Genomic DNA, 27,373 nt, shown 5'->3' on the forward strand with positions numbered 1-27,373 from the left:
TTCTGATTTTTCATGAATTATATTGAACCAGATTGTGATAACCAACGCTGTTCAACCAAACTGAATGGCTGTTGAAATACATAATCACTTCATCATTTAATTGTAAAATCCTTACTTACTTCCAGTAAACTACCTCCATCGAACTGTGCGGGTAATGCAGGCAACATGAATTTTGTGAGGTAAACTTTATTTAGAGTGACACAACTAGTAATGTATATGTATATAATGTATATGGATGTATATTTGTGCTTATTATTGAGAAACATAAAATAAAATATTATTTTAATTGTCACAAAAAATGCATGGGAAACTCAATTTTTGTCTTTTTTAAGCAATAAAAAATATTGATAAAAGGTGCATGTTCAGGTGAATTTTAAGTCTTTTTTAAAATAATTCACAAGCATACTTGAAAATCAATCTTCTTAAAACGATTTAAATATATATAAAAGGTGTGTAAAAAATGTCAGTGGGAATGTATAGTTGAAGAGAGTAATCAAACAACAAGCAAAAGAAAGACAAGAATCTTATTATGCCTTTTTTATTTCAATTTACATCGACTTTCCCTGTTAGTGCATTATATTTCATCAATTTGTTTACAAAATAGGGTACGTACTTTTAGCGGTAAACGAAATTATTTTGTTTAAAATGTGTTTTAAATAAAGTGAGCCTTTTTCTAAATTTATGTTTACGTTATAAAGTAAATTGGCATAATCATAGAAAACCGCCTTTAAAATGATCCGCAACTTGAATTTACCATAAGTGAAGATGATACACATAAACGTTTCGCATCGAATAACCGGTTTACCGTACAGGGACAGAAATAATTGAAAAAGAAGCAAAAAAAATGTAGATGGGTACCAGTTTGAAGTAGACAAAAAATGTTGATCTAGGCACTCGTTTTGTTCACGTCGGTTGTAGTGGCACATGCTAGTGGGGGCAAGGGGTTTACGTGTCGGGGTAACATATTTATTTTATTTTTCTTTTGCAAGGAACTCGTTTACCTTTGGCGCACAAAACATTTGCGTTATGCTGAGAATAGCTTGTTAAAAACTGACAGTTTGGTTCTGGAAGCCAAATCTCACTCCCTATTTCCAACTTATTCTTTACGATATCATTTAGACAAAATGTCAATAAAAATTGATGTAAACTAGAAAATTAGGTCTGAAAAATATCATTCTTGAAGAAGTATTTTTAACATATGAGATGTTTTACCAGCCTCACTAGGAGGGTGATAGATAGATTGTTTTATTTCGGATACTCAACTGATGAGCCGAGAGAAATGATAATATAGAAATAAACATAAGTATAGGCACCAGTTATCATAAAGAATATTGGAGCCAGTAATTCTTTTTAATGTTAACCTCGGGGTTATATTTTTGAACCCTGCATTATTTGCTCTTCCGCATATAAACGGTTGCATCGAGGATAACAGATTGACCAATTACATGAAAATATCAGCTTCATATATGTTAATTAGTGCGAAAACAAGGCTTATATTGTTCAGAGAAGGTTAAAGCGATTTTCAATAAGAAGCGACCAAATAATTATATAAAATTATCTAAAAAAAAGGAATAAATAGCAAAATAAACACGAATGTTATCATAATCAATTATTATATAAAAATTTATTTCATAGTTGCCGTCGCCAATAATAAGAAATGTAAAATACCAATTTATTTATTGGAGTGTCTAACCCATTATTTGATATTTTTTAAATTTCCGCTCAGGAAGAACAAACTCGCTAATGTTGAATAAACGAATTTATTTCAAAAATAGGTTGAGGTTTTCAACCAGTAGAACAATATTCTGTTCAGTTTTGATGAGTAAGTTAATTTAAATGATGTGGGAATGAGTTATCACATAGAATTGAGGATTGAAAAAGTTTTATTATTAAATCAAATTGCATTGTCACTATTAATTAGAATGTATTCGAAAAAGGCGTTTTATAATTCGGGGTATAATTTCCATATGATTTTTTTACCCCGTTCGATTAAAAGTTGAATTTGTCTGGTGTGTTAATACACGTAAATATAACTAAGTGATGTTCATTTCGCGTAGTCATACAAAAATTAACCAAAATTGCACCGAAGAGATATGCTGCATTAAAAAAATATTGCCAATCAACCGTAAAGGTCGAAACCTTTTTTTGAAAGCTTTTCTCTCGACCTGTAATGTGTGGACGTGAAACAATACCAGGGTAATAATACATAAACATCGTCTTTCTGTCGTAGTATATTTCCCAGAAATGCCGAATTCTTCTTAAATATACTTTAGAAGAAATCGCAAGGGTAAGTATTGTGTTCATGAAAAAACATTATTTTATATATAAAGTTCAACGTTTAAAGGCGAAAATAAATCTTTCAAGTCTTTTGTATTCTTATACGATGTTTGTTAAAAAACTTATATTAGGATTAAAGTAGTAAAAATATATTTATTTTTCACGGATTCTATTAAATCCATCGAACACCATACAAACTCTTCCATTGTGAATAAACTCGCAATTTAAATACGTACTAAATGCATTTCAAACAGTTATTTATTTTACAAATAAGGAAGTGAATACAAAAAATAATTAGTTAACAAACATATCATTAGACAACCACAGTTTCCATGTTAAATGGATGTAATTGCATATCTACATGTACTTTCCAATTCTAATTAATTTGTTTTAAAACCCTTTTCAATTACTTTGAATATTGAGGTAGACGACATATTTGAACAAAATTTGTATCTTCTGTCGAACCTCGTATACGATTGCAAAAACATGATATTTACTTAGTTACTTACTAGATTTGGAACAAGTATATCGAGATATAACTCAGATTCTAAGAATTCAGGTGCCTACATTTTTGATTGGGACCGTAACAACATAATGTGATAACCTTTTGATTTATACTTTTTGGCTGATTGCGTTCAAAACAAGAGCGGTAAATTTTCAGCACTGCATCAGGTTGGTTTAGTCTAGGATTTGACGGCCAGGAATGAACACCGCATTCTTAATACTTATTATTTACAGTTAGATTGCGGAATTAAACTTATTGCCACTATCTAACACTGTTTTAACAAACTATAATAATATATTATAATCTGCTGTCTTCGTAATTGTTGTTGTGGTTACTTCTAGCCGCTATCATGTTTTCCCGCGCAGTTGGCAGCACTTCGACGGGTTTGGGTTCCCTTTTCGACATCAAAAGCTCTTTGAAAATAATTCGGAACGGAGCTTCGATCATTAAATAGAGGCACAGAGCTGCCGCGAACGCCATGACGATATCACCCATGCCGACGCATATCTGAGAAAATAAAAATTAAAATAAACATTTATTAATTGGTTTTATTATTTATTTAAACTTTGTTATTTATTTATTTTTATTAAAAATGCAAGAACATTTATTCAGTTTTCTCAGAAACGGTGCCAAATAGAAAAACAGTTGAAAGTCCAGTTATTTAGTCATTCGAAAAGAAACAACGCATTGGTGCACTTGGAGCAAGACTATTCTGTATATAAATTTTCTCTATAAGTAAGAATTTATTTTTATTTACAGAAGATGTCTGCCCCTGGTAAAATAAAGATGCTAAACAAACAAAAACATTTCAACAACAAACAATTTTGACATTGTACTGTAATTTTCTTATCATTTATCGTTTTAATCAAACCAAAGTTTCATCGATTTGACTTATTATTTCATTGGACGTTACATACCCTCAAAAATTATAATATATTTCAACAGCAAGCATACGGAATGAAGTAAGCATGGAGAGTACTGCGTACAGCATTAAACCAAAACTAACTTTAGAAGTCAGTAAAAGATTAGAGGGGTAGTGACTGAATATTTGGACTGGAAAACTGGAGCATATTATTTCGTGTAGATTTAACAAGTATTTTGTTGTTGAAGAACAAACGGCAAGAACAAAGGAATTTGGTTGTTATAGGTCAATTTTTATAACAGTTCTACACAAGTTTACGCAAAGTTTATAATAAATAAATAAATCTAGAATTATTTTTATTTATTAATATTTTTCTACTATATTAGTATATATAGTCAATAGCCTAGCATGTGTATTAATGATACGGAAGTGTAACAAATTATTTAATAAATTAATTTAAAAAACAATGGATATTGATGCATTCTAGATAATAAATTAGCCGTAAGAGACTTTCTAAAGCTCAAAAAGGCACGTACGTAAGGATGTATAATACCGTGGGACAGTACTGAGGATTTTGTGGCTGTCCGGATTGGAAAATTTTAAAAAATAATGTATATGATTGTAGAAAGAATCGTTAAAATAAATTAATCCAACCAAACTCAAATTCAATCAATGAAGTTATTAAATTAGTAAAGTCACGACGAAGTTAAGACATTATAAGATTATTGTAGGGTCCTGTTTTTGAATAGTTCCACTGGTATTTAGATATCTTAAGTTTTTTGCGAGAGTACGGTTTTGATGTTTGTTAAGAACAAGCGAAAAAAACTTTTTTTATCTTACGATTCTACTAAATTTAAAGATTTCAACTTAATACTACACAAGTATTACTTTGGTTGCTTTTTAAATAATAATTGTTTCGCGTGAGTAATGTAGTCATAAAAGTGTTCACTCGCTTCAGACCTTGAAGGGTCACCCAATGCAAAACTCGTTTAACAAATTTCCGTCGTTTAACCGATAAAAGTAATTAAATGACCGAGAAGAAGTGCACGTCGGCATCTGTATTAGCCTTCAGATAATTGGACTTTGCTTCGTTCCATTCTCGGACACAAAGACAATCGGAACAGCCTCAACAAGTTACACTTTCGTTACAGGCGCTCCACTTCTTTTATCTCAACCGGAATACGCGCTTGGGGATCAATTTTTGGTGGCATTATTGATGTTTCGATGTCGCGATTTTGAACATAAAAACTAGATGGAAATTAAAGGCAAATTTGGACATTTTTTCAAAAAAAAATTAATTTAATTTAACAGAAAGTTAAGAGGAGGTTCATCATAAATACAATATTTAAATAGAAATGATTTAAAGGTTTAAAATCAAATAAACAACAAAACAAATGTTTTTTAAGGTTTTTGCAGGATTTAAAAATCCGAAACCTAAATTCAACAAACCAAACTAACAAACGAACAGTGATGGACTATAAGTATTGGTTTTGTCGAGCCCATGAAAATAATGTTGATGGACCTTAATGTAATTTATTTATTGATTTATTTATTATTTCAAGTCTTTAATTTACAAAACGCGAAGTATAGTCTTACGACTACTCATACTTAATCATAATATCTTGCCATATATAGACAGTACAAAATAAAAATATAACTAGAATTTTAACAAGCAAGATGTGAAAATTAGGGTTAGAATTTTATTAATCATCAAATAAAAGGAGAAACCCACTAGCGCGCTACAGATAACTAAGCAGCAGCAAAGTTGTCAAGGGTTAGAATTGCATATAGAAATCTTCAATCGATGGCTTGAAAAGTTTTAAGTTTTGAAAAACATTTAGAATACAGATAAAAGTGAACCGGGACCGGAAGATCTAGAAGAATTCAAATATCAAAAGAACTTTTATTTTTGGCATGAATACCTAGAGTTTGACCTAGAATATATACAGACTACTTTATAATCAGAAAGTGAATGGCGCAACCCATATTTGGGAATTTGCCCAGGTTTGGAAGTTACAGTTACGTAGAATTTATTGGCGCAGAAAATTTTTGTACTCCACGGTTGTAGTAAGTCTTGTATACCTAAGAAAAGATTTTTAAAAATTTTATTTACAATTAACAAAATAACACGTAGCGATTGAAATATATAACTGAAAAGGGATAAATTTGCAATATTTAAGGGCTAAAAAATATAAATTGTTCCATTTAACATAGGTATGGTAGTATAATATTTAAAAAAGCTCATAAAATCAATAGTCAAATAATAATTTGGTAAGCATCTTACTTATCCAAAATACAATGAAACATAAACTACTCAAAGAAACATTCTTGTTACATAACATGAGCGAAATAGTGCACTTTTTAGTACTTCGACCCGCTACAGTTAATGCATTTCAAAATGATTAGAAAAATATACAACAACCCATTAAACAATTGGAAGTTATACTAAATAATTTTGCATATTAAATTTACCTGTTGAATGTGTAACTGTAAAGTCAATCTGAATGGCATTAATGGCCTTCAAGACGGTAACAAATGTTGGTCTATTTGTTTTTGCATACCATGGGAAAAGCAAATACCGAAAGAAATGTGGTGCAGTTAAATATACAAACAGGGACGCTCTAAAACATTAGCAAAATAAGTTTCCTTGTAACTTTTCCAGAAAAGAAGCTACAGATTACTAAATGAACTTGTTAAGTAAAACGACAGGGGCATTTTGTTAATAAACATCATTTAAAAAAGTGATACAAGGCAACATTCTTGTTGACAAAAAACTAAAACGTTAACAAACGTTTGACATTATCTTCACCTTGCCTATAATGCGAATCAACTGGTCAATATTGAAATTATTATTAATTTTATAACAGTAGTGGTTTGAAAAGGTTTTTAAACATTTACATTTAAAACTTACCAAGTCAAAATACGATATGTACTTCGGATTCATAAATTTGGCGGCCGATCTCAGCTGAAACTGCATGTGGATGAGGTAAGCACCTACGATTATTAATTTGAAGTTAGTAATAATATTTTTAACCACTGGAGCAATATTAAATTAGACACTATTTGTGGTGCCCACGTGACTGAAAAATCTGCTGGTAAGAATTATTTACTATCCTTACTATAACTTGAGCGATCTGTTATGGACAGACTATAACCAGAAAAATTTAAAAGTATTGGGATTACACCAATATTAATGGGCTAAAATCCGGCTAAAATATTTTTATGATAGAAATGGGTGTCAACATCCGTATTTTTAAATTGAACACCCTAAATGTTATTTTACAATTCCTCGAGAAACTTTTACCATATTTCACGTTTGTCAAAGATAAGTTCCGCCGTTTTTGGGATATTTAGTATTTTTAGTCAAAAATTACATTTGCGAATGCAAATTTTTCCCTTAAGCAATTGCAATGCCTGGCCTTTATGCAGCAATATCCAAACTGTTGCATTTAAAATAAGCAACTTCACAGCCATTTCCGATTTAACCAGGTTATGGTGTTCCCTTAAAAGATCACCGAAGTCTCGGTGGGAAACCTTCTATACCTTGAGCATAAAAAATATACATCTATTAGTTTTTGGTTTCATATTAATATATATGGCCCTAAATTAAGAAAAGAATGTAATTTCTTTTTAAGAAAATTGATGTCTCTTAAAGTAAACATTTAATTTATTGACGCGCAGTCATAATTTTGGCAGTGTATTTTTCAACATCAAATTCCAATCATAGTTTGATAAATGTTAAAAATTTGAATTGAACATAAGAAATACAGGGTGTTCGGAAATTAAGTTCAGAAACTTGGAGGAAAGATTCAACCTGGTAAAATAATGGTAGTAAACGGGCTTAATTATCAACGGAATAAGCTGATATTTTACACACAGCCCCGGTTGTTGTCATTGTTGCAAAACAAAAGTGTTTCAGAAATCTGTCGCTAGAGGGCACTTTACCTAGAATATATTTATTCATTTTCCCTGAATTTTATTATTTAGATTATATTGCAAGATAGAACGGATCGGATTAAGCAGAATAACAAATCGTCTAAAATTGTTACTCTTGTTCTAAATCGATAAGTGTTATCGTTTAGCCACATATCGACTTTTTTATTCTCTTTTATTTTAACATTTTCGAAAATGAAAAGTTATCATTAAACAATGTATAACGCTAATTACAATTCATTTTCAAAATGACCACCGCTCATTAATACGCCTGGCCTATTTCTAATGATTCCGCAAATGTTTATTATTTTTTGTCGTAGACTTTAAGTGCCCCCAACAAAAGAAGTCCATCGTATTAAGGTCTAGTGAGCGAGGCGGCCAAGCTAGAGGTCCGCCCCTACCTATTCATCGATATTCAAACGCCTGATTTAAATACCTTTGTACAGCTAATGTAAAATGCGGTGGAGCGCCATCTGCAAGGGTACCTCTTGCAGCAAAGGTGCTAGTTCCTCTTGGAAAAATTGGAGATACGTTTCCCCAATAAGCAATCCGGTAAAGATATGAGATCCTATAAGATTATCTCCTTTAATCCCTGCCCATACATTTAAAGAAAACCGGCGCTGATGTTTTCCTTCAACTTTGGCATGTGGGTTTTCAATTTTCTACTCATGCATATTTCCAAAATTTACAATGCCATCACGACTGAATGCAGCCTGGTCAGTGAACAAAATGGCATTTAAGAATTGCGGATAATTTTGAATTTTTCCTAAAATTTGATTGCATAAAATAATAAGCTCTTTTAATAGAAACTAATTTTTAACGGATTGGACAACGACTTTTTCAAATTTCAGTCCTGTTAGCTAAAATCACATTTACAAGTAAAATTCAAGCCGAGAATAAAAAATCGATTTGTGGAACTTATCGACTTAAAATAAGAGTAACAATTTTTGAGTATTTATGATTCTGCTTAAGGCTATTTGTTGTATTTTGCAATATCAGTCTAAATGAATAAAATATAGGGAAAATAAAAAAAAAGTTCTAGGTAAAGTGCCATCTAGTGACACATTTCTGAAACATTTTGTTACGATGACTTTTACTAAATCAGGTGTGTGGGTAAAATACCAACTTATTCTGTTGAGAACTAAGACCACTGCTTTAAAAATAAAATTACAAAAAATGAAATTTGACAAGCTTTAACTCGGAAAATGTAACAAAAAAATTTTTGTTACTTGACTTACTACCATTATTGTACCACGTTGAATCTTTGCTCCAAGTTTCCAAAGTCTATTTCCGAACGCCCTGTATGTGTGATTATCTGAATTTTGTTTTATTGAATGACAATTGAATTAAAAAAACTATAAAAAACGAAATAAACTAACGAATTTCTTAATTTTATGGGCCTTTTATTGCGGCGTTCATTATACGGATGTTCATGAATCAATGCTTGGCTGGAGATTCGTCATTTATTCGTTCAATTTTGTTTTTTTATTATTTTGTACAAAATTAGTTAACTTTATTTTTATTGAAATAAGGTTAATTTTGGCTATAACTAGGTATTATAATTGTGACAAAACTTATTTTTCTGACCATCAAACCTACATTTTGTTGGATGATTTTTGAAACTTCCTGTATCGTTGTTTAAGTTTCAAAAAAATATCAAAATAAAACGACTAATTTCTTTTGCCATGGACAATCGTAAATCAAAAAATATTTTTAATTTTATTTGGGTTTAATGCAGTGAACCGACTTGCATGGCATTTTTAGGCCAATGGCATTTTTCTTACATGCCGCCGACAATCTACAACTTTTCGTTGCCGATACTAGCAAGGATAACGTGGGTTAATAACCTCTCGCTCTGCAATATATATATATATATATATAGATAATTAATATAAATTGTTAACCATCGCCAAGGTTTCTTTCAATTTTTATTTTTATCATCTTGTCATATAATTTGACAGAACAATAAAAGCAATTGACTGACAACTGAAAACTCTAAGGTACTTGCCGTATTGTAATTTGCTCAGAGGTATCCATGGCCCCCACTCGAGGACTTTCTTGAAAAAACTGGCATGTCCATAGCTGGTGACGTACATCAAACCTATGCTCCCTACGGCCCACAGGGGTCTGTGAAAGGCCGAATACAACCCAGACTCTATTGCGTTGTAGGGATGATAGGGATTGTAAAATACCACCCCACTGAATATGGCAGCTAGAATTAGGGCTATAGAAAGCGTAATGATAATCCAAGATTTTATCTGGAAACAGAATAGATAGAGGTAATTAGAAAAAAAGTTTTCCAACACGTTTTTAAATGCTATTATTGAAAGAGGAGCGTTTTAACTGTTATATAGCAATGACCAAAAATAAATAAATTGTGGGGTTCCGTTTTCGATTATCTAAAATTTTAACATTTTGAAAACAATAATTTTTAAGCAAGGAGTAAGAATAGTAATAAATAACTTAAAAATTAATGAAATATTTCCCAAGAGGTTCTCGGTCTTATCGCTCATTGAGCTCTTTTCTCGAAAATAATCGAAAAAAAAATTAAAGTCATCAGATCAAAAAAATATACGCTAACGTATACAATAACAGAAGAATGTTTTTCCACTTTCGGAAAATAATAAAAAAAGATAATGCTAATGTTATTCTTCCCCGTTTGGTAAAGCAAACAAACAAGGAAATAAAATCTTCCGGAAATGGCTCTTTTCTACTCCCTTCTGTAAAATAATCATATACAGATCTAGCGTGCAGAAATTGTCATTTTACCACGTCACTTTCGTTTTCCACGAATCCGAGCTACTTCGGACATTTCCGGGATATTACCGCACGGGTTTGGGAGCAATCGAATGTTTCGGGAGATTTTACCGCGCGGCTTGAATTTCGACTTTTGTCAATTCTCACCTTCATGTCAGTGAATGTATTTGTGTTGTTTTTCCAAAAATGTACACAAAAACTAACGGTCATAGAAAAAGTATAGTATGCAACACGTTGCATAATATAATATTACATTATTTCAAAAACACATGAATATTTTCAAAATCATATAAGGTGCAGTTTTTAACTTATTAAAAAAATAACTAGCGTTTGAAAATAATTACTTGGAATTGCCAGAAATTTTGGGAGGGGTAATGATATCCGTGGTCACTCGGTATATAAACGATCGTAATAATCGTTTCAACCTTCAATTTAAAAAACTAAAGCGATCTAAACATAACAATAAGAAATATCGTAAACTGTAACCGTTCGAGATAATTATGTATGCGTTATTATCAATGTATAAAAATAATAATTGCGCAATTGTTTTTCTAAAAAAATCAGAAGCTAGGTAATATGATATCTACATTAATATAACTTATGAATTAAATCAACGATAGTGCGTCAAATATTTACGTAAATTATTACTATTGCTATGCACATTTACTGATTATAAGCATAAGGCTGGTGCTAAATGGTGTTAGAGCTGTTTAATTATAACTAGTCAAAAACAGTATTATTTGATTGACCTTTGAAATGTTTATGAATTTTTGCTCTCAAAATTGGGGGAGAATAAAATTCCAATAAAATACCTGCATAACATTCGTATTTTATTTAGAACATTCTATTTAGCTCAATGAATTTGATATCTTCAGGTTTTAGACCATAACAACTTTTTATAAAAAATGGCTTTTTTTCATAAAACTGATAGAAAAGTTTCTGCTTGATATATTGTACAGACTCAATTTTATGTCACTCTATAAACCCAAATGCCAACTTCAAAGAAAATTTAAATATAAAGTGGTTACGTAGTGATCCACGGGTAGAAAAATATGATTTAAAAATAATAAAATAATTTGTCATCACATAAACGATTTACGGTACAAAAAAGTGTTGGATTTTTTTAATTTAGTTAAAAATTAGTCACGCGCGTGTAACTTCGACCGCTAGATATCATTCAATCACTTTCACTTCAGCAGCGTAAATCAGTTAAAATAAAACCACACCTTAGACACCCGCGTTGTTTTTCCACATTTGCATTTTTTAATTAATGATTAAATTCACTAATACCTGGGTTAAAGTCGCAATAAAAATTGCCTTACGTCAATAAAACGAGGCTATGCAAAGACTTACGAATTGATTCCCCATTTCCAAAGATAATATCCACTTAACAAAAAATAAAACGTGGGAACCGAATATGAGAACATAATCCATCCAAAACTATGCAACTTAGCTAAGTTAAAATATTTTAGTGAATGGTAAAAAAAACAATAACTTTTAGAAATAAAATTTTTGTCTTGTTGACAAAGTAATAACCAAGTATATAGTACTAAATCTTTTAGGAGATTTAAACAATACTTTTCGTCTAGCAACAATACATTGTGATATTTTCGTTATCAGAGTTTCTGGATTTATAGAAAAAATAAATACTTATATACAAAATGGCGAAATAGTATATTACGCACAAGTGTGGTAAACGGCATTTGAGTCACGAGTTTACTTGTCACTTTTCAATGCTCATATCAAAATTGTTGAAATACCAGCACTACAGCAAATGGTAAATAACGCAACATATTTGTTGGTAGTGATATTTACCGAACCTGTTGCGTACTATACTTTTTCTAAGACCGTTAGTTTTTGGGTACATATTCGCAAAACAACACGAATACATGCACTGACATGACCGTCAGAATTGACAAACGTCAAAATTCAAGGCGTGGGAAATATCTTCGAAAACGTCCGATTGCTCCCAAACCCGTGCGGTAAAATCCCGGAAATGTCCGAAGTGGCTCCGATCCATGGGAAACGAAAGCGACGTGGTAAAGTGACGCTTCCCGCACGCTAGATCGATGTGTAATTAGGCATTTTACAGACGGGGGTTGAAAATTTGTATATTATGCAACAAGTGCGGTAAACGGCATTTGACTGACGAGTTTATTTGACACGAGCGGAGCGCAGCGGAATGAGTGCTTAATAAAACAGTTATAAAAGTTTACCAAACGTGTTGCATACTCTATTCTTTCTACGACCATTAGTTTTTGTGTGAATTTTTGTAAAACAACACGTATACAGTCACTTGAGATTTGAATTGACAAACGTTAAAATTCAAGCCGTGGGTTCTACCTCCCATGTTTTCAATTATTACGATTTTTAATATACCGGTGACCAAATTTTCTGGCAGTTTTTAAAGTTACAATTCCAAGTAATTATTTTGAAACGGTAGTAGTTGTATTTTTTTTAATAAGTTACAAACTGCACCCCATATGATTTTGAAAATATTCATGTGTTTTTAAAATGGTGTAATAGTATATTGTGCAACAAGTGCGGTAAACGGCATTTGAGTTACTTAAAAAGTCTACCAAACTTTTTCTACGAAAGTTAACTTTTGATACAGACGGAAGGTGAGAATCGATAAAAGTCAAAATTGAATTGTGCGGTAAAATCTCCGAAAACATACGATTGCACCCAAACTCGTGTGTTAATACCCGGAAAATGTCCGAAGTGGTTCATAGCCGTAGGATACCAAACCGACGTGATAAAATGACACATTCCGCACACTAAATCGGTAAATAATTGGATATTTTACAGAAGGGAGTAGAAAAAATAATTTAAATCCTCATTTGGCTTAGATTCGAACTTACTGAACTGCCAAGTAAAATACCACTTTTCCGAACTTCAATCTAACAAATTTGTATAACATAAAGCGAATTCTGCATGACTTCCATGCTCAGTCCTTTAATTTAAATAAAATGGTGAAAAACCTCAAATTCAACAAAATATACAAAATCGTACGTGATGGGTTTTCACTTTTCTTTCTAATTAGTCTACAAATACATTCTTGTTTTCTCCTGAAAAAGAGTCAAGAAGGTAACACATAAATATGGTAGCTGCCAGTCTTTAGAAAAAAATGTGTGAATATATAATGGTAATGGTGTGTTTATTTCTCAAGTTTATTATTACTATTTAGCTTTATAGAAACTACTATTATTACTAAGTAAAAACTTGCCTGAATCTAAAGTTGTAAATAGAGTATACAAAACTAACTCTGGTCGTAACCAAGTAGCCATGTAAAATATGAATTTACATTTATAAATATAAAAAAGATAAAACTTTTGCTTACCCTACAGACATGTTTATTCGATCCTTTTAGCACATGATACATGTATCCAGCGAACATTCCGACAAAATAAGGCGTTGCTCTAGTATGCGACTTGCTGTACGTCAAGAGGAAATCTGGATGGGATTTTGGTCCGACCAAGAAATCTGGATAAAACATCAACATGGACGGCCGCATGTAAATCACCGTTAGAACAAAAGGGATCACCATAGATACTATAGTCACGACAAACAACGCACTTAGACCCAATTTCTTCTCTTTGTGGATGAGAAGACAGAGTCCAATTGCTATAATAAAGTAGTGGAAATCGCATGGCAGATACCAGGCGTGTGTCATACACTAAAAGAAAAAAAAAACAAATTAATGTTAGAAATGAGTGAAACTTTCCATTCTGTATTTATCGAAGTGAACACTTTTCACAATTTTTTATAACTTTTATAGTTCATAGTGTACAAATTTTGCAATAATTTTAAACAATTTTGCAATTTATAAAATTCATTTTCTATAAGAATATCATCTCACATTCATCAGAGAACAATCCTTTATGACCCTATTAACTTAATTTTGCGTGGGACAGAACTTCAATAAAAAAACATTGGATTATTGTTGTTGACAACATTTTCATAGTGTCTATTGGAATTCCCAATACAAAATGCATATTAAGCAAATAAATATTTAAGAAAGTTAAACGGCACTTGCTTCACCGTATTCAAACCCGGAATACGAAAGTTTTCTTGCATAATCACTCATCAATTACATAACAACATTATTTTGACGAAATAAAATTTTAAATAAGCACTCGGTAAAGTACCGATGAATCAGATAGAGCATCGATATCTCACGATATGGTCTTGCCTTTTTTTTGGTAAACTAATATCATTTTTAAAAGTCAGAAAGTAGAAAAGATAGATATTAGTCAATTTTGTAATCTTCTAAATAATCTAAGTAATACAAAAAACATACGAAATCTACAGTATCATTTGTCAAAACATAAATTTAATTTCAAAAACGAGTGACATGTTTATCCATATAGAAAACTCACCAATCCAAATTAAAAACAGATCACACACCACAACACCGACTACGCAACTATGCAAGAATGGTATACATTAACCATTTACTCTTAGAGGCATCTATTCAAAAAGGGAAAAATCACAGAAACAAATAGAATTCAGCTTCATCTATTTAAATATTTACACAAAATACCAGAAGACTATCTCATATGGTCTGGGGCGCACTATTAAACGGTTGATGACCATTATGCATATAATATCTGGGCTTGTCAGCATTCTACTGATTTCTAACGTTTCAAGAACATTAAGCCTTCTACCTTTGTCGCAGATGTGCAGAACCCTTATGCTCTCTTCCCATAGTAAATGATTAGCAAAAGTGATGATGTAGATTTTTTTTTGTATTACGTATAACTAACCCAGTATCTGAGAGAATGGACGCATTGGTAAACTTTTCAAAATTATCAATTATGAACATAATTCCGACATTGTTTACTCAAATAAGTAGAAGAAAAGCGAAATTTGACATCCCTTTAAATTACTGGACACATTGCTTCACCAAAAAAATTGTAGTTTATGAAAAATATAGTTTTCCTTAAAAAAACTACGATTACCAACTACAAGTAACGCCCCGTGTACATCAATTTTATGTATTATTATTCATTACAGTCAACAGGTGCACAATTCGAAACACCAGTAGACGACCAAGTTCGTTTGATGGTAACTATATAATTGTTAATTATATAGTGTTGTTAGTAGATAAAGGACTTCTCTTCTAATTAATAATAATTAAAACAAATTATCTACTTAGTTCGTCGTTTTTTTTTGTATTTTTGATAAAGTTTTAGTGTGGCAAAACATATATTACACAGGCACCATTTTCAGTAGATATACAAACAAATCAAATCTTCAAAAGAAGCATTAACCCACTGAACACCTGCTCGCGCAATAGAAAGGCGCATGGTGATATAAAACAATAATTTTTCTCCCGTTCAAGGATAATGAAGTAAAAATTGAATTTATTACGATTTAACTTGCAGTATGCGCAACAGTAACGTAATATATGCAGCCAATGATTTAGGATGATGGATATAAAAGAAAGATTTCCATTTACGAATTGTGGAGATTATATATTATGCTTTTCTAAGTTTCCAAGAATAAATAAATGACAAACTTGAGTGACTTTCTTGGTAGTAGACTATAGTTTGATTTGCTGGCACCCCTATTGCTAAACATTTACACTTAAATTACTGCTTAAATATGAATTAGTGATCTTAATTTCAATCTTATAATAATATTATAAACGAAAGCTCTCTATTCGAAAGATTTCTATTTCACAAAGATTGATACATCATTTTTTGTTTTATAAATAATTAAAATAAAATGGGAGAATCCCTTTACTTAGTTCGTTATCGAACCAGTGATAGTTCAATAGAGATTTTTGTTCTAACATTTTAATTTAATACACGTATTCAAACTTAATGTGAAAGTGGCATTAAATTTTCGTATAAATTTTAAGTTTGTTGTTCTTGTTACAACATAAGTTTCAAAATTTTGACTCGAGTCGAACAATATAAATTCCGTTGATTTATATCCTTCAAAACATATTTTTGCAAATAAAACAGTACCCCAAGTTTCTTACTAGATTTGCCAGATTTTACTAAATTATGTGTGAAATCTAAATTTTAAAATTCGATTATATTATTTCATTTTCCCTTTTGAGCTTCTTGGAACGTGCATTGACTTATGGATATTTAGAACAGTGACAGGAAAGTCGTTCTTCTTAGTTAAACACTTGTAATACTGAAGAAAACACCTAATATGATCTTCGTTCTAAAGAGATAAGTCCATTAAATCCAGAAAACCGCATTAATCCAATTCAGTAGCTCAAATTCACCACAATCTGTTAATCTGCATAAAATTATTTTACCATATGATCAGGATTGACGTAATTGTTGATGTATAAGAGATTTGTCCACCAGTTGTTTTTGCAATCATCGACGTCACCACCAGCCACCACCTTCCAAAGGGGTCCATTGCCAGTATAGTTGAACACGGTCGCATAGTAAAAAATTACGAAGGCGTACACTGGAGTTAATCTGCAAATAAATATTTTAGCTAAAGTGGCAGTTCTAGAAACAGAAAACTTTGAAAAGGTAGTACATTGCTTTCTGAGAGGGTATAAAGAGATGATTAATAAGCTACTAAAGATAGCATATGGGAATCTTTTATACAAAAATTAAGAGAAAGTCCTTGTGTCGCAAATAATGTAAAAATATAAGGAATATTAAAATTTTAAAGGCACTTTTTTTAAAATGACGACACAAAACTGAAAATATTTTAAATCGCTGGCGCATCATCGCGTACCATACCATCAAACATAAATCAGCCTGTATTTTTCAGTTTAAAATTAAAATCAAAAACCCTAACCAAACCTTTTAGAAACTGAAATCCTTATTACATCTCATTTAATGCGGAAATGCCGATAAACAAAATTGTGCGGCTGTGGTCAAAGAATAATTAAATTCATAAAAGACTCGTATAAACTGGATTCAGTGCATGAGTAATTTTATTCAATTAAATAGGTTTTCTAACTATTGTTTATGCATTAATATGAATCAATAACAATCATCTACCATTACAATACTAATGAAATAATTTTAAACTTGGAAGGTAATAACATGGAAAAAAGCGGCCTTTTTCTTATCGTTCTACAAATTAAATTTCGGCTAATGCTATTGATGGACGTATCCAACTATCCATAACTTTAATTTTCCAGTTATCCGAAACCTTCGCAATAACTTTAGAGCATTTAAGGGTGAATTAGTTTCTCGGTCTTTGTGCGTTAACAATAACAAAAGTTGGATTTATACTTATTTTTGTTAAACAAATTTGCAGTAACACACTAGCCTTAGGTGTACCTTATGTATCGAAGAAATATTATAAAACCGGGATTGATTATTCTCTTATTGTACTGGCTTAGCAATCCATAGGCAACCAAAAGTCCACTTAATAAGAAAAATGAGTCCACAAACAAGTCACCGTGGAATAACATAGCTGCGTAGTACGCTGCACGATATTGCTAAAAAAATACCAAGTACCAAGACTATAAAAACACTAAAATTTCGTTTTTTTTTTACTTACGTGTTCGACGAAGTCAAAATTAATAAGCGCCGACGAGGTAAATGTTCCAAATCTATGGTCCAAAATAACGACCATTATTGAGAATGTCCGTAAGCCGTACAATATATTTAAAGCCGGATTGGAGTTCTCCGTATGGGACATTTCCAAAAAATTTCGTCTAGCAGAAAACGCCAGAATCAGCTTGGACGATTTTGAGCCTAATAATGTTAAACAAGTACCAGTACTATCAATTCATAAATAGGAGATAACCGAAACATACTTTTCACTGGTTTCTCCTCACCATTCGGCTCTGCCTTTCTATAATCGTAGGCCGTAGCTATGAATACTAGGATCAAAAGTATCAGAGTTACCAAGCTAAAATAAAATCACTTGGTTAAATTCAATGAAATCAATCAGCAAAGCAATTTCAGCAGTAAAATATGTGCTAGTTATTTCTGCAACCTTTTAAATACAGCCCATCAAGTCGGCCAGTTCTAGTTCACTGCGTCAGTATCCAAAAATCAAATGATTGAGATGAACATTCGTGTAGATATATAAGTGTAAGTGTATATATGTTACATTATATATTATATATAAAGGCAAAGTGGTTTTGCATGTCTATGATAACATACCCAAATGTAATATCCGCTGGAGTATAGAGTTCTTTATCTCTCGGCCTGTGGCAAAACTGTTCTTTAATCTGGGCGGTATAGGTAATGTTTTTGTTCTTGAAAGGCGTTTCCAAATTGCTCAAATAGTGGGTCAAAGACTTTTCCAAGTCCAGAATAGAACACGAGGCAGGAATGCACCATCCCAGGTTGACTGTATCTCTAGGCTGCTTCGTCCGATCCGAATATCTCTAAAATATTTATTAGAAACACACCTAACTCATGTTTTTGTCACCAGTTTCATGATTCATTCTTAATTCGCGATTGGTTAGTTTAAAGAACTCGGAATTATTTACGATACGTTTGCAACTGGACCAATACTTACTTACATAGAGCCTGTCTAGGACAGAATCATCAGGATCGAAATCTATGGCCAGCATATCTCTATCCGGATTCTCCAACTTGGGAATGTGAATAGTTATAGTGGCGAAGCAATATTGAGGTTCGAAGGGCGGGTTGGATGTTAGACATTGCTCGAAATGTCCCATTTGGAACATGTTCCCTCGTAGGACACCAGTCGAAGCCTTCACCGTGGCGTCCCACACTGTAACAATAATTTGTTAATTATTATGGGCGTCGTTACGGCGCTGCAATTAAAAAAGTACCCCACTTTACTAGCTCTAAACATCATCTGTAAAAACGAACAATAAAAGGTTCAGAATATTTGTTCGTAATTTTTATTTCCATGAAAATACTATGGCTTCCGTTATGCATACTCTAAAGTCTATCTGGTCCTGATTTATGATATTAAAACTGCTGGACATAAATTATCCCTAAGGACTTTTCCGTATTTTCAAAGGCTTCTAGAATTCGGTGAAGTAATGATACAAGAGTAGCTGCCTCTCAGACAAAGTAACAAATATTTTTAGGAACGACGTTATGCGTAACATAAAAGCTTTTTGAATATCTATAGTTCTCAAATAACCTTTCTTAAAAACCGGAATTGAGTGTCGAAAAGAAACAATATTGCAACAACAAATTTATTAAATGATATTTAAAACAATAACTACAGCATCCATGGAATATTTTTTTTACTAGAGTCTATGATAACTTAAAACGGTGAAAATAGACTAAAAGAATATCTATTTTCCTTTTCTGCCAAGGTGTTTTAAGTTTTATAAATCTGTTTACGATGTGATGTAAAACAAAAATGATAGAAGGGACTTCGACAACAATTTCAAAAGTTAACTGAAAAGAAAAAGTTATAACCGACTTAATGGCCACGAGAACTATGAAAGAGTAATTTATTTAAATTAAAACTTGTTTAGGAACGTAAAAGCAAGCATGAACAACAGAATCAAATTTTTCCACTCTTGGTTTAAAAGTCGGACAAATTATTTCAAGGGTATCAAGGGGTTTTTAGTGAAAAAGTTCCGCTACATGGAACCTATTAGTTTCAGTTTTGCGATGGCGAAATTGGGACACATGTTTAAACGGTGGAAGACAACGTGACCGATATAGAAAATGGGACTACGTTTCCATTATAAACAAGTTTGGTGTTTGAGCTAATGTTTGAATAATCCCTCCATCGTTGGTTCATTTTCCGACACCGATGAGAGGTCCCAAATATATTTTGCTTTTTTTTTATTAATTTAAAACTTAATAACTACATGGCAACATTCAATTCAATGCAAGTAAGGGGTGAGCCAACGTGTAAAGTTCTTATTGCAATACAAAAGCTCTAAAGATTATTAGGATGCACAATATAAAATTATTTTAAGATATGATGGCTCAAAAAAGCTTGACTTTTCAAATTTTTGTTTTGTTGTTTCGTTTTCAAATTCATCTTTTTTTTAAAACCTAATAGATTTTCCAAAATTTTAATTTTTCTAAAAAAATACTAGTTTGCGATTTATTTTAACTTTTTCAATATTTACCCTTCTATCTGTTTAAGACTATTGCTACCATATTAGTTAGTTAAGATTAAAAAATGAACAGGATCCGTAGATAAAGCAACAGACTATTATTAGCAATTGTGGTTAAATTTACAGAAAAAGTAATTAATATTACATACCTATTATTACTAATTAACTGATCTTATTTTTAATTATTATTATGGCGCAATAAATATTAAAACATATGGCCTTCTATTTGGATACACATGTTTAGACTTTTTCGTATATTTTCTTGAACATTCCTTAGCATAAACTGTGGTATTCTCTTGCACGCGTCCCGAATCCTATTTTCCATATCTTCTGATGTTCTAGGGGGATTCACATAAACATGATCTTTAACATATCCCCAAAACAAGAAATTTATGGGTAATGATTATTACCCATAGTTAAGGTAAATCATTCTGCAAAAGTTTGAATGTCTAGGACCCTTTAAGTGGTGCGTGAAAAAAATATGGTCCAATTACTTTATTTCACACCACTCATTAAGTGACCAACGGTTTTAGTTTTGCACTTCCCGTGCCAAGAATGTTGTTGAATAATAATGGGTGATTCTGCCAACAAAGTATTTTTTTCTGCCTCACCTAAGCTGACACCACAATCAATTTTATGAATTTATTTACTCAGTTGTCATGAAAAATTTGCAATTGTCTTAGACAGAAAAAAGTATTCAAAATACCGGTTGTACGTTTTTGTAAGATATTTCAAAAAAAATAATAATATACTATACGGTGTGCTATTTCAGAAATTCTAGATTTTTCAATTTAAAATGATCCAAATATATTCGTTTGTTTCGAACACCCCACAGCATCTAATTCAAATTAAGTTGCACATATAAGTGTCAAAACTAGTATTTTTATGAAAAATTAAAATATTGGAAAAAACTACTTGATTTGGGTATGTATTATTATATATTTTGTTTGTATGAAATGTAAAATTGAGACCATCATGTACAAAAATATGAAGGGTGTTCCAAAGTATTACAAGTATCTAAAGAACTGAGTTAGAGTTAGAATGGAATATCACATCAATGTTTGGTTGTCGCGGCGTTTCCACATCTACGTAAAAATTTTGAAATTTTAAATAGAAACCCATTAGATTCTTCTTTTTTTGTATTCGGCGCAAAATTCTTTATTTTTGCACCCACAATTAATAAAACTTCAACTGTTCAAATTATAAATCAATTTCTAAAGAAATTTATTTATAAACATGGGTAACAAATAAATAAGTTACATAAACCAAATTTGGACAAGTACGTTAGGGTTTCCTTATTTTTCACCCCCTGCTTTACCAAGGAAAATATATGGCGACTTTGCAAGCATACAAATTAATTGTATTTTTTGTTTCTCGCAACCTCGTTATTTTTAAGTAGGTTCATAGTCTTCATTAATACTTACTTTCGTGAGCCCATAACGTATAATTTTTTAAACTATCCACGAAAAGTTCACTTTGCTCGCGACACACCGGATTATCACTATTCGGCACTCCGAGGGGCAGTTCCGGAAACAAATCGAAATCATTTTGTACGAAGGCGTAGTTTAAATTCGACACATCCGACACCACGAACACCATCAACCAGAGGCTTTTCATCTTGCAAAACGATAAGTCCGTATTGACAAGACGCAAACGACGAAATAATGATCAGATGTGCGCTAACTTTAATAATTGCAACTAGATTAACAATAGAAGGAAATATGCGATGCAATTAGCAAATGCAAAAAATCTATATTACAAAAAGCTTTTATAAACTATTCGTGAAGGTGTACACATGGAGCGGCGTGGTTCTTGTCCTTCGTATCCTTGACAGTGCTTTTCATTTTCAGGTTGACTGCCATGGCGATTCTCGTATGCAACTGTGAAAATAGGCGAACTGGATGCATTTTCGATCGCTAAAGCTATATCATGAAGGAAAAAAATTGTTTCGGAATAATTTAAAGAGTTTTAAATTTATGAAGCAAAGCAAGCTTCGACGAAATCTGAATAATTTGATTAGTTGTTAAAATAAATAAGAACTAAAAGTTCAGATTTTCACGAAATTATATATTATGACATAACAATTGTTTCGACAACACCGTGTCTTTATCAAATGTAATATTTACAAACTACCTGCTTTTGAATTTAATGGACAGATTTATATCTGTAAAGAAGGTTTGATTATGGGAAACCCACTTAGTCCTTTGTTAGCCGAGATTTTTATGGATAATTTGGAAAATATCGTACTAGAACATCCTTTAAGTAAAAGTTTTTTATGGTGGTATAAATATGTGGATGATATCTTTGCTTGCTTTGTTGAAACGGACAGACAATTGAATATTTTTTTTTAAATTACATTAATTCATTACATAATCGTATAAAATTCACTATCGAGATTGAACAGGATAACTCTATTAATTTTTTAGACTTAACTATTACGAAAACGCAAAACAAATTAGATTTTTCAATATATCATAAACCTTCACACACGGACACAGTCATACATAACAGCTCAAATCACCCTTATACATACAAAATGGCTGCATTTAACTCTTTAATACAAAGACTTCTTAATTCGCCACTCTCGACAGAAAATTACAACAAAGAACTTAATATCATTAAACAAATTGCACTGAACAACGCCTACAATCCGTCGTCCATTATAGATAAAATTATAAATAAAAAACAAATACAGACAACAGTAAGCTCTATTTATCCGAAACAATATAACGAACAATTTAAAACAATTACATACATAGGAGAACCTAGTGAAAAAGTTTCAAAACATTTGTCAAAATGTGGTTTAAAAATAGCTTTCAGAACTAACAACACAATAGGAAAATATTTAAAAAACAATAAAATGAAATGTCCAAAATCCCAAAAATCAGGTGTCTACAGGTTGAAATGTGGATCTTGTCCTAAAATTTATATTGGACAAACAGGTAAACAGGTAGATCCTTCAAGAAACGCGTTAACGAACATAAAAGAGCGTTTAAAAACAATGGTTTAGATTCTAATTATGCTACACACTTAAATACAGAAAAACACATTTTTGACGACAATTTTGATATTTTACATAGAGCCACAAAAAGTAGAAAATTAAATTTATTGGAAGCCATGGAGATTAACAAAATGAAACATTCAAATGTATTGCTTAGCGATGAATTAAATTTAAATACCTCTCCTTTATTGAACTTAAATTCTCACATCAACATTAATCAAGGTTTTATGGTCATTTTTGGGTATATATAGTAGCAGCTAGTTTGTAAATATTACATTTGATAAAGACACGGCGTTGTCGAAACAATTGCCACGTCATAATATATAATTTCCTGAAAATCTGAACTTTTAGTTCTTATTTATTTTGATAAATGGATTTTCATCAAGTAAAAGCCGCCTCAGTTCAATGATTAGTTGTTGATTCAAAACCATTTAAAGACTAACAGTTAGTTTGTTACTAATAATAAGATATATAATTTTAGAATTTTGATAAAGCTGAAATGAGCATTAGGAGTACATGCGTTTAAGTACATATTTCGCAAATAATACGTAAAACGCATTTTATATAAGTACCAATCAATCAAATATTTATTAATTTTCTTGAAGCTAAAAGGAGCGTTAGGGTTCAATGTGTTTAAGTAACTTTTTCTTGAACAATACGTAGCACAAAGTTATACAAGTAGGTATTATAAACTTATAAACTCTATTATAATATATTTCAAACTGCGCTTTAAATATGGTGGCGTTAGGCTTTAAGGGAACAAAAGATTTGTAAAAATTGGACACGACGTGTAATAACAAATTTTTAGTTGTTTTCGACAGAGCTCAGAAGTGCGCGTTACACTTTACCTAAATAACGGAATTTGAAAGGAGTGAGTCAACAGTATGCTAATATCAGGCTTATGAACGTTCCTTAAAGCTAAGTTACATACGTGGTTTTTTCAAATAAGATTTAACAAAAGCGAAAGTACAACTATAATAAGTTATACAGGAGGTTTTCTAATTGAATGTCGATAATTAAGAGGGCGATTTTTGGGTTCATTTTAAAAAGAAAACTTTATATGAACGTATGTCCTAAACGTCTTAGCTTTTGAAATACAGGGTGCTAAAGTTTTCAAAAATAATATATATTTTTATTTAATTAATATATATTTTTATTTATTTAAAATATCTAAAGCGGTATTACAAACATTAAAAAAATATATTTTATTTTCGATAACTTTACTACCCTGCATCTCAAACGTTTAGGACATATGAAGTTTTCATTTTAAAATGGACCCAAAAATCACCCCCTTGATTATTGATATTCAATTAGAAAATATCCTGTATATTAGTACTTTCTGACTTGTATATGTATATCGTAAAACGATAAATAAATCAATTAAAAATTACAACATTCCGTGGAAATTGAAAAAACTGCAGAACAGTCTATAGAGAATGATTCTGGTAAATAATTATTTCATAAAATTTATTATGGTTTGTCCATTAAAAATGTATGCCTATACATTTCATAAAACGATGCTCTAGTCCTTAATGGTGTTAAAAATATATTGAAAAAATGTTTTTACTCATTTGCCCATGAAATTTCTTTAATTATTTTATTAATTGTTAATGTTAAACAATGCTAAATTTTCATATTCAATAGTAAATTCAAAGTTAATTCAATTCCAACATTTTCAGTGCTTTTTAATTTTTTCGCTGGAAACTGTTATTTTTCGGACGAGAGAAGAGAACATTTTACTAAGAAATAAATGGCAATAAAAAAAGCAGTTTGTTGGCAATATTTTTCGATAAAAAGCATCCGTGACGCCACTGGTGAAAATAGAAAAATAATTTTCACTTTCATTGCATTGTGGGTCTCTACCAAATTTCAACAAAATATCTAAAACAGTTTCAACGAAAATAAGGAAGCACCGTTTTTTTACCACTCTTTATACCAAAAATAAGGCGGTCGCGGAGATGTATTGCAGATGCAGATTGATATAAAATCATCCATGGAATCACACTCTTTAGAAGTCGCATCGTATTGTGAAACATGTACCGACGTAATATACGAATTTTTAAAAGGTTTAAAGAGCCTTAAAAATCCTATAGCTTAAGAAAAAAATTCTCTTGTACTGCCTATTTACTGACTGATCTGTCGCATTTCGCCAAAAACCAACGTAAACTAATGAAGACAGAAGACAACCAAGAATGAAATGAAATGTTAAGTAAAAATGAAAATCAAAAATCCTTAAAAAAAAGAATAATCTCACTTTTCGTCGTGGAAACAAGCTGTTAAATTTATGGCATTGAAAACTGAACCACCCTGAATATTTTAGAGCGAACGTGAAACGGCTACTTCGAGGGTCAATTTGCAGCTGATGGCATAAAGCAAATCCGAACTAGCATGCTTTAATATCCAGTCGTTGTTATTTTTACCTATTATAAATATATTAGAAAGGAATCATTATAAAATTAAATTCAAATAACGAGGCATGTGTCATAAATATTCCAATTACAATCTAATTAAACAGTGAAAAAAGGTGGAATTAATTATATGTTTTTTTTTCCTTATTTTTCATAGAATATACCTCGATTAGCAAAGCAATTGGTTGAATTATTATTGTAACAATAGGATTAATGAGAAGATTACATGTTTATTCAGCAACGTGGGTATAGTAAAAGGATCTCTGGAACGTGCCATACGTAACAGAATCGAATTCAATATTTGCAAAAACAAGTACAAAGGCTAATTCGTTCCTTTTTAATTTGTTATCTACACTTACACCGTGTTTCTTAAGCTAATTCGTAAAATGAAAGAGGAAAGAAGTTTAGTTTTTTAAGACAAAAATGTAGTATAACTTTCTTTCGAATATGCTTCATTTTCAAAATCCAAATTGTTTAAAGTTTTTATTATTATTTTTAGTAAATAGACGTCAAAAATTGACAACTTTATTTCCAATGACGAATCCACGAACGTCTGAACTATATTCAAGTTAGAAAGTTGCAACTAAAAAAAAACTGCAAGTCATTGGCGTTTCCTCGAATTTAGCTGTATCAAGTAAGAATGCTATTTCAATGTTTTTTTCGTATTGTGCTTTGTTTTTGAGAGAGAGAAATGAAAACCACGGGGGACATAAAAAAATGGAATCTGATAAACTTTTTACGCACAAAATTTCAAAAATTTATACCGCCTTCATCACAGGAAATTAAGGCACATTTTTTTCTTTATATTATTATTATATTATATTCCATTATTATATTATATTCCAACTCTGGAAATTTATGACTTTAATTTTTGATGATAAGTCGTTATATTATTTTTTATATTGGTTTTTGTTATTTGTGGTTCTGCATTGTTGCCATTTATGCTGCCGAAAAAGAAGCAAAATAGAAGAAAGTGTCAGTTTAGTATGCAAAAAATACAAATACAAACAACTATAGTGAAATGCAACAACAAAGTAACTATTTAAGAGACCAAAACGTTATTTTAGTTGCTTCTAAATCTTTCAAAAATTTCGTCCTAAAAATAGGTTACAATTTGGTCATTTTACCTTGTGTAAAATTATTTATTTTGAAGATTTTACAGTAACTTCTAAAAATGGAGTGGTCTATAGAGTACAGGCAAAAAACACTGATCCTTAATGATTGCTAAGGTTTTTGTGGTTAATAAGTTAGTACTTTGTTAATCAAGCACTACATTATACTAAAACAAAAAAGTTAACAACAAATCGTTGTTTAATATTTTTTAAATTAAATCTGCTGGTCCGTTGTATTTATTAATAGATCGTACTGCGAAGCCATCAAATTTATTTGCGAAGTAATTACTTTTATGGGCAATTATTCAAATAATCCTAGAAATTGGATTTTTTGAAGAACTGTTGAAAACAACGAAATTGATTTATTTTTTAAGCATAGTAAATCCACTTCAGGAGTGACAAAAATCATTTGAGCTGCGCTTTGAACCAAAAAAAGAATAATAGGATTATGTAGATTTTGCAAAAAAATAAAATAGACGCCCTGTATATTTCGGATTGCAATTTCCAAAATACCT

General features: G+C 31.1%; 1 protein-coding gene across 1 annotated transcript; it reads right to left on the bottom strand.

Moving 5' to 3' along the window:
* Positions 1–1,840: 1,840 nt before the first annotated feature.
* On the bottom strand, positions 1,841–22,088 carry LOC132703901 (nose resistant to fluoxetine protein 6-like). Its single transcript, XM_060673429.1, has 11 exons — positions 21,762–22,088; positions 18,802–19,016; positions 18,437–18,663; positions 18,085–18,179; positions 17,826–18,022; positions 17,603–17,763; positions 16,612–16,780; positions 13,675–14,010; positions 9,586–9,835; positions 6,556–6,638; positions 1,841–3,289 (listed from the first exon to the last, which is right to left on the bottom strand). The coding sequence occupies exons 1-11, from the start codon at positions 21,952–21,954 to the stop codon at positions 3,080–3,082; spliced, it is 2,136 nt and encodes a 711-aa protein (XP_060529412.1). The 5' UTR covers positions 21,955–22,088; the 3' UTR covers positions 1,841–3,079.
* Between the last annotated feature and the right edge of the window lie 5,285 nt (positions 22,089–27,373).

Source organism: Cylas formicarius, unplaced genomic scaffold (genome assembly GCF_029955315.1).
Source record: "Cylas formicarius isolate icCylForm1 unplaced genomic scaffold, icCylForm1.1 PGA_scaffold_10__41_contigs__length_53128322, whole genome shotgun sequence".
NCBI lineage: Eukaryota > Metazoa > Arthropoda > Insecta > Coleoptera > Brentidae > Cylas > Cylas formicarius.

Excerpts from the sequence above, each read along its gene's own strand:
- LOC132703901 (XM_060673429.1), bottom strand. The coding sequence starts at position 21,954 with ATGAAAAGCCTCTGGTTGATGGTGTTCGTGGTGTCGGATGTGTCGAAT. Across the intron at positions 14,011-16,611 it reads ACGTCAATCCTGATCATATG|TGTATGACACACGCCTGGTA; the intron begins GTAAAATAATTT and ends TTTTTCTTTTAG. Across the intron at positions 6,639-9,585 it reads TCTGAGCAAATTACAATACG|GTGCTTACCTCATCCACATG; the intron begins GCAAGTACCTTA and ends TAATAATCGTAG.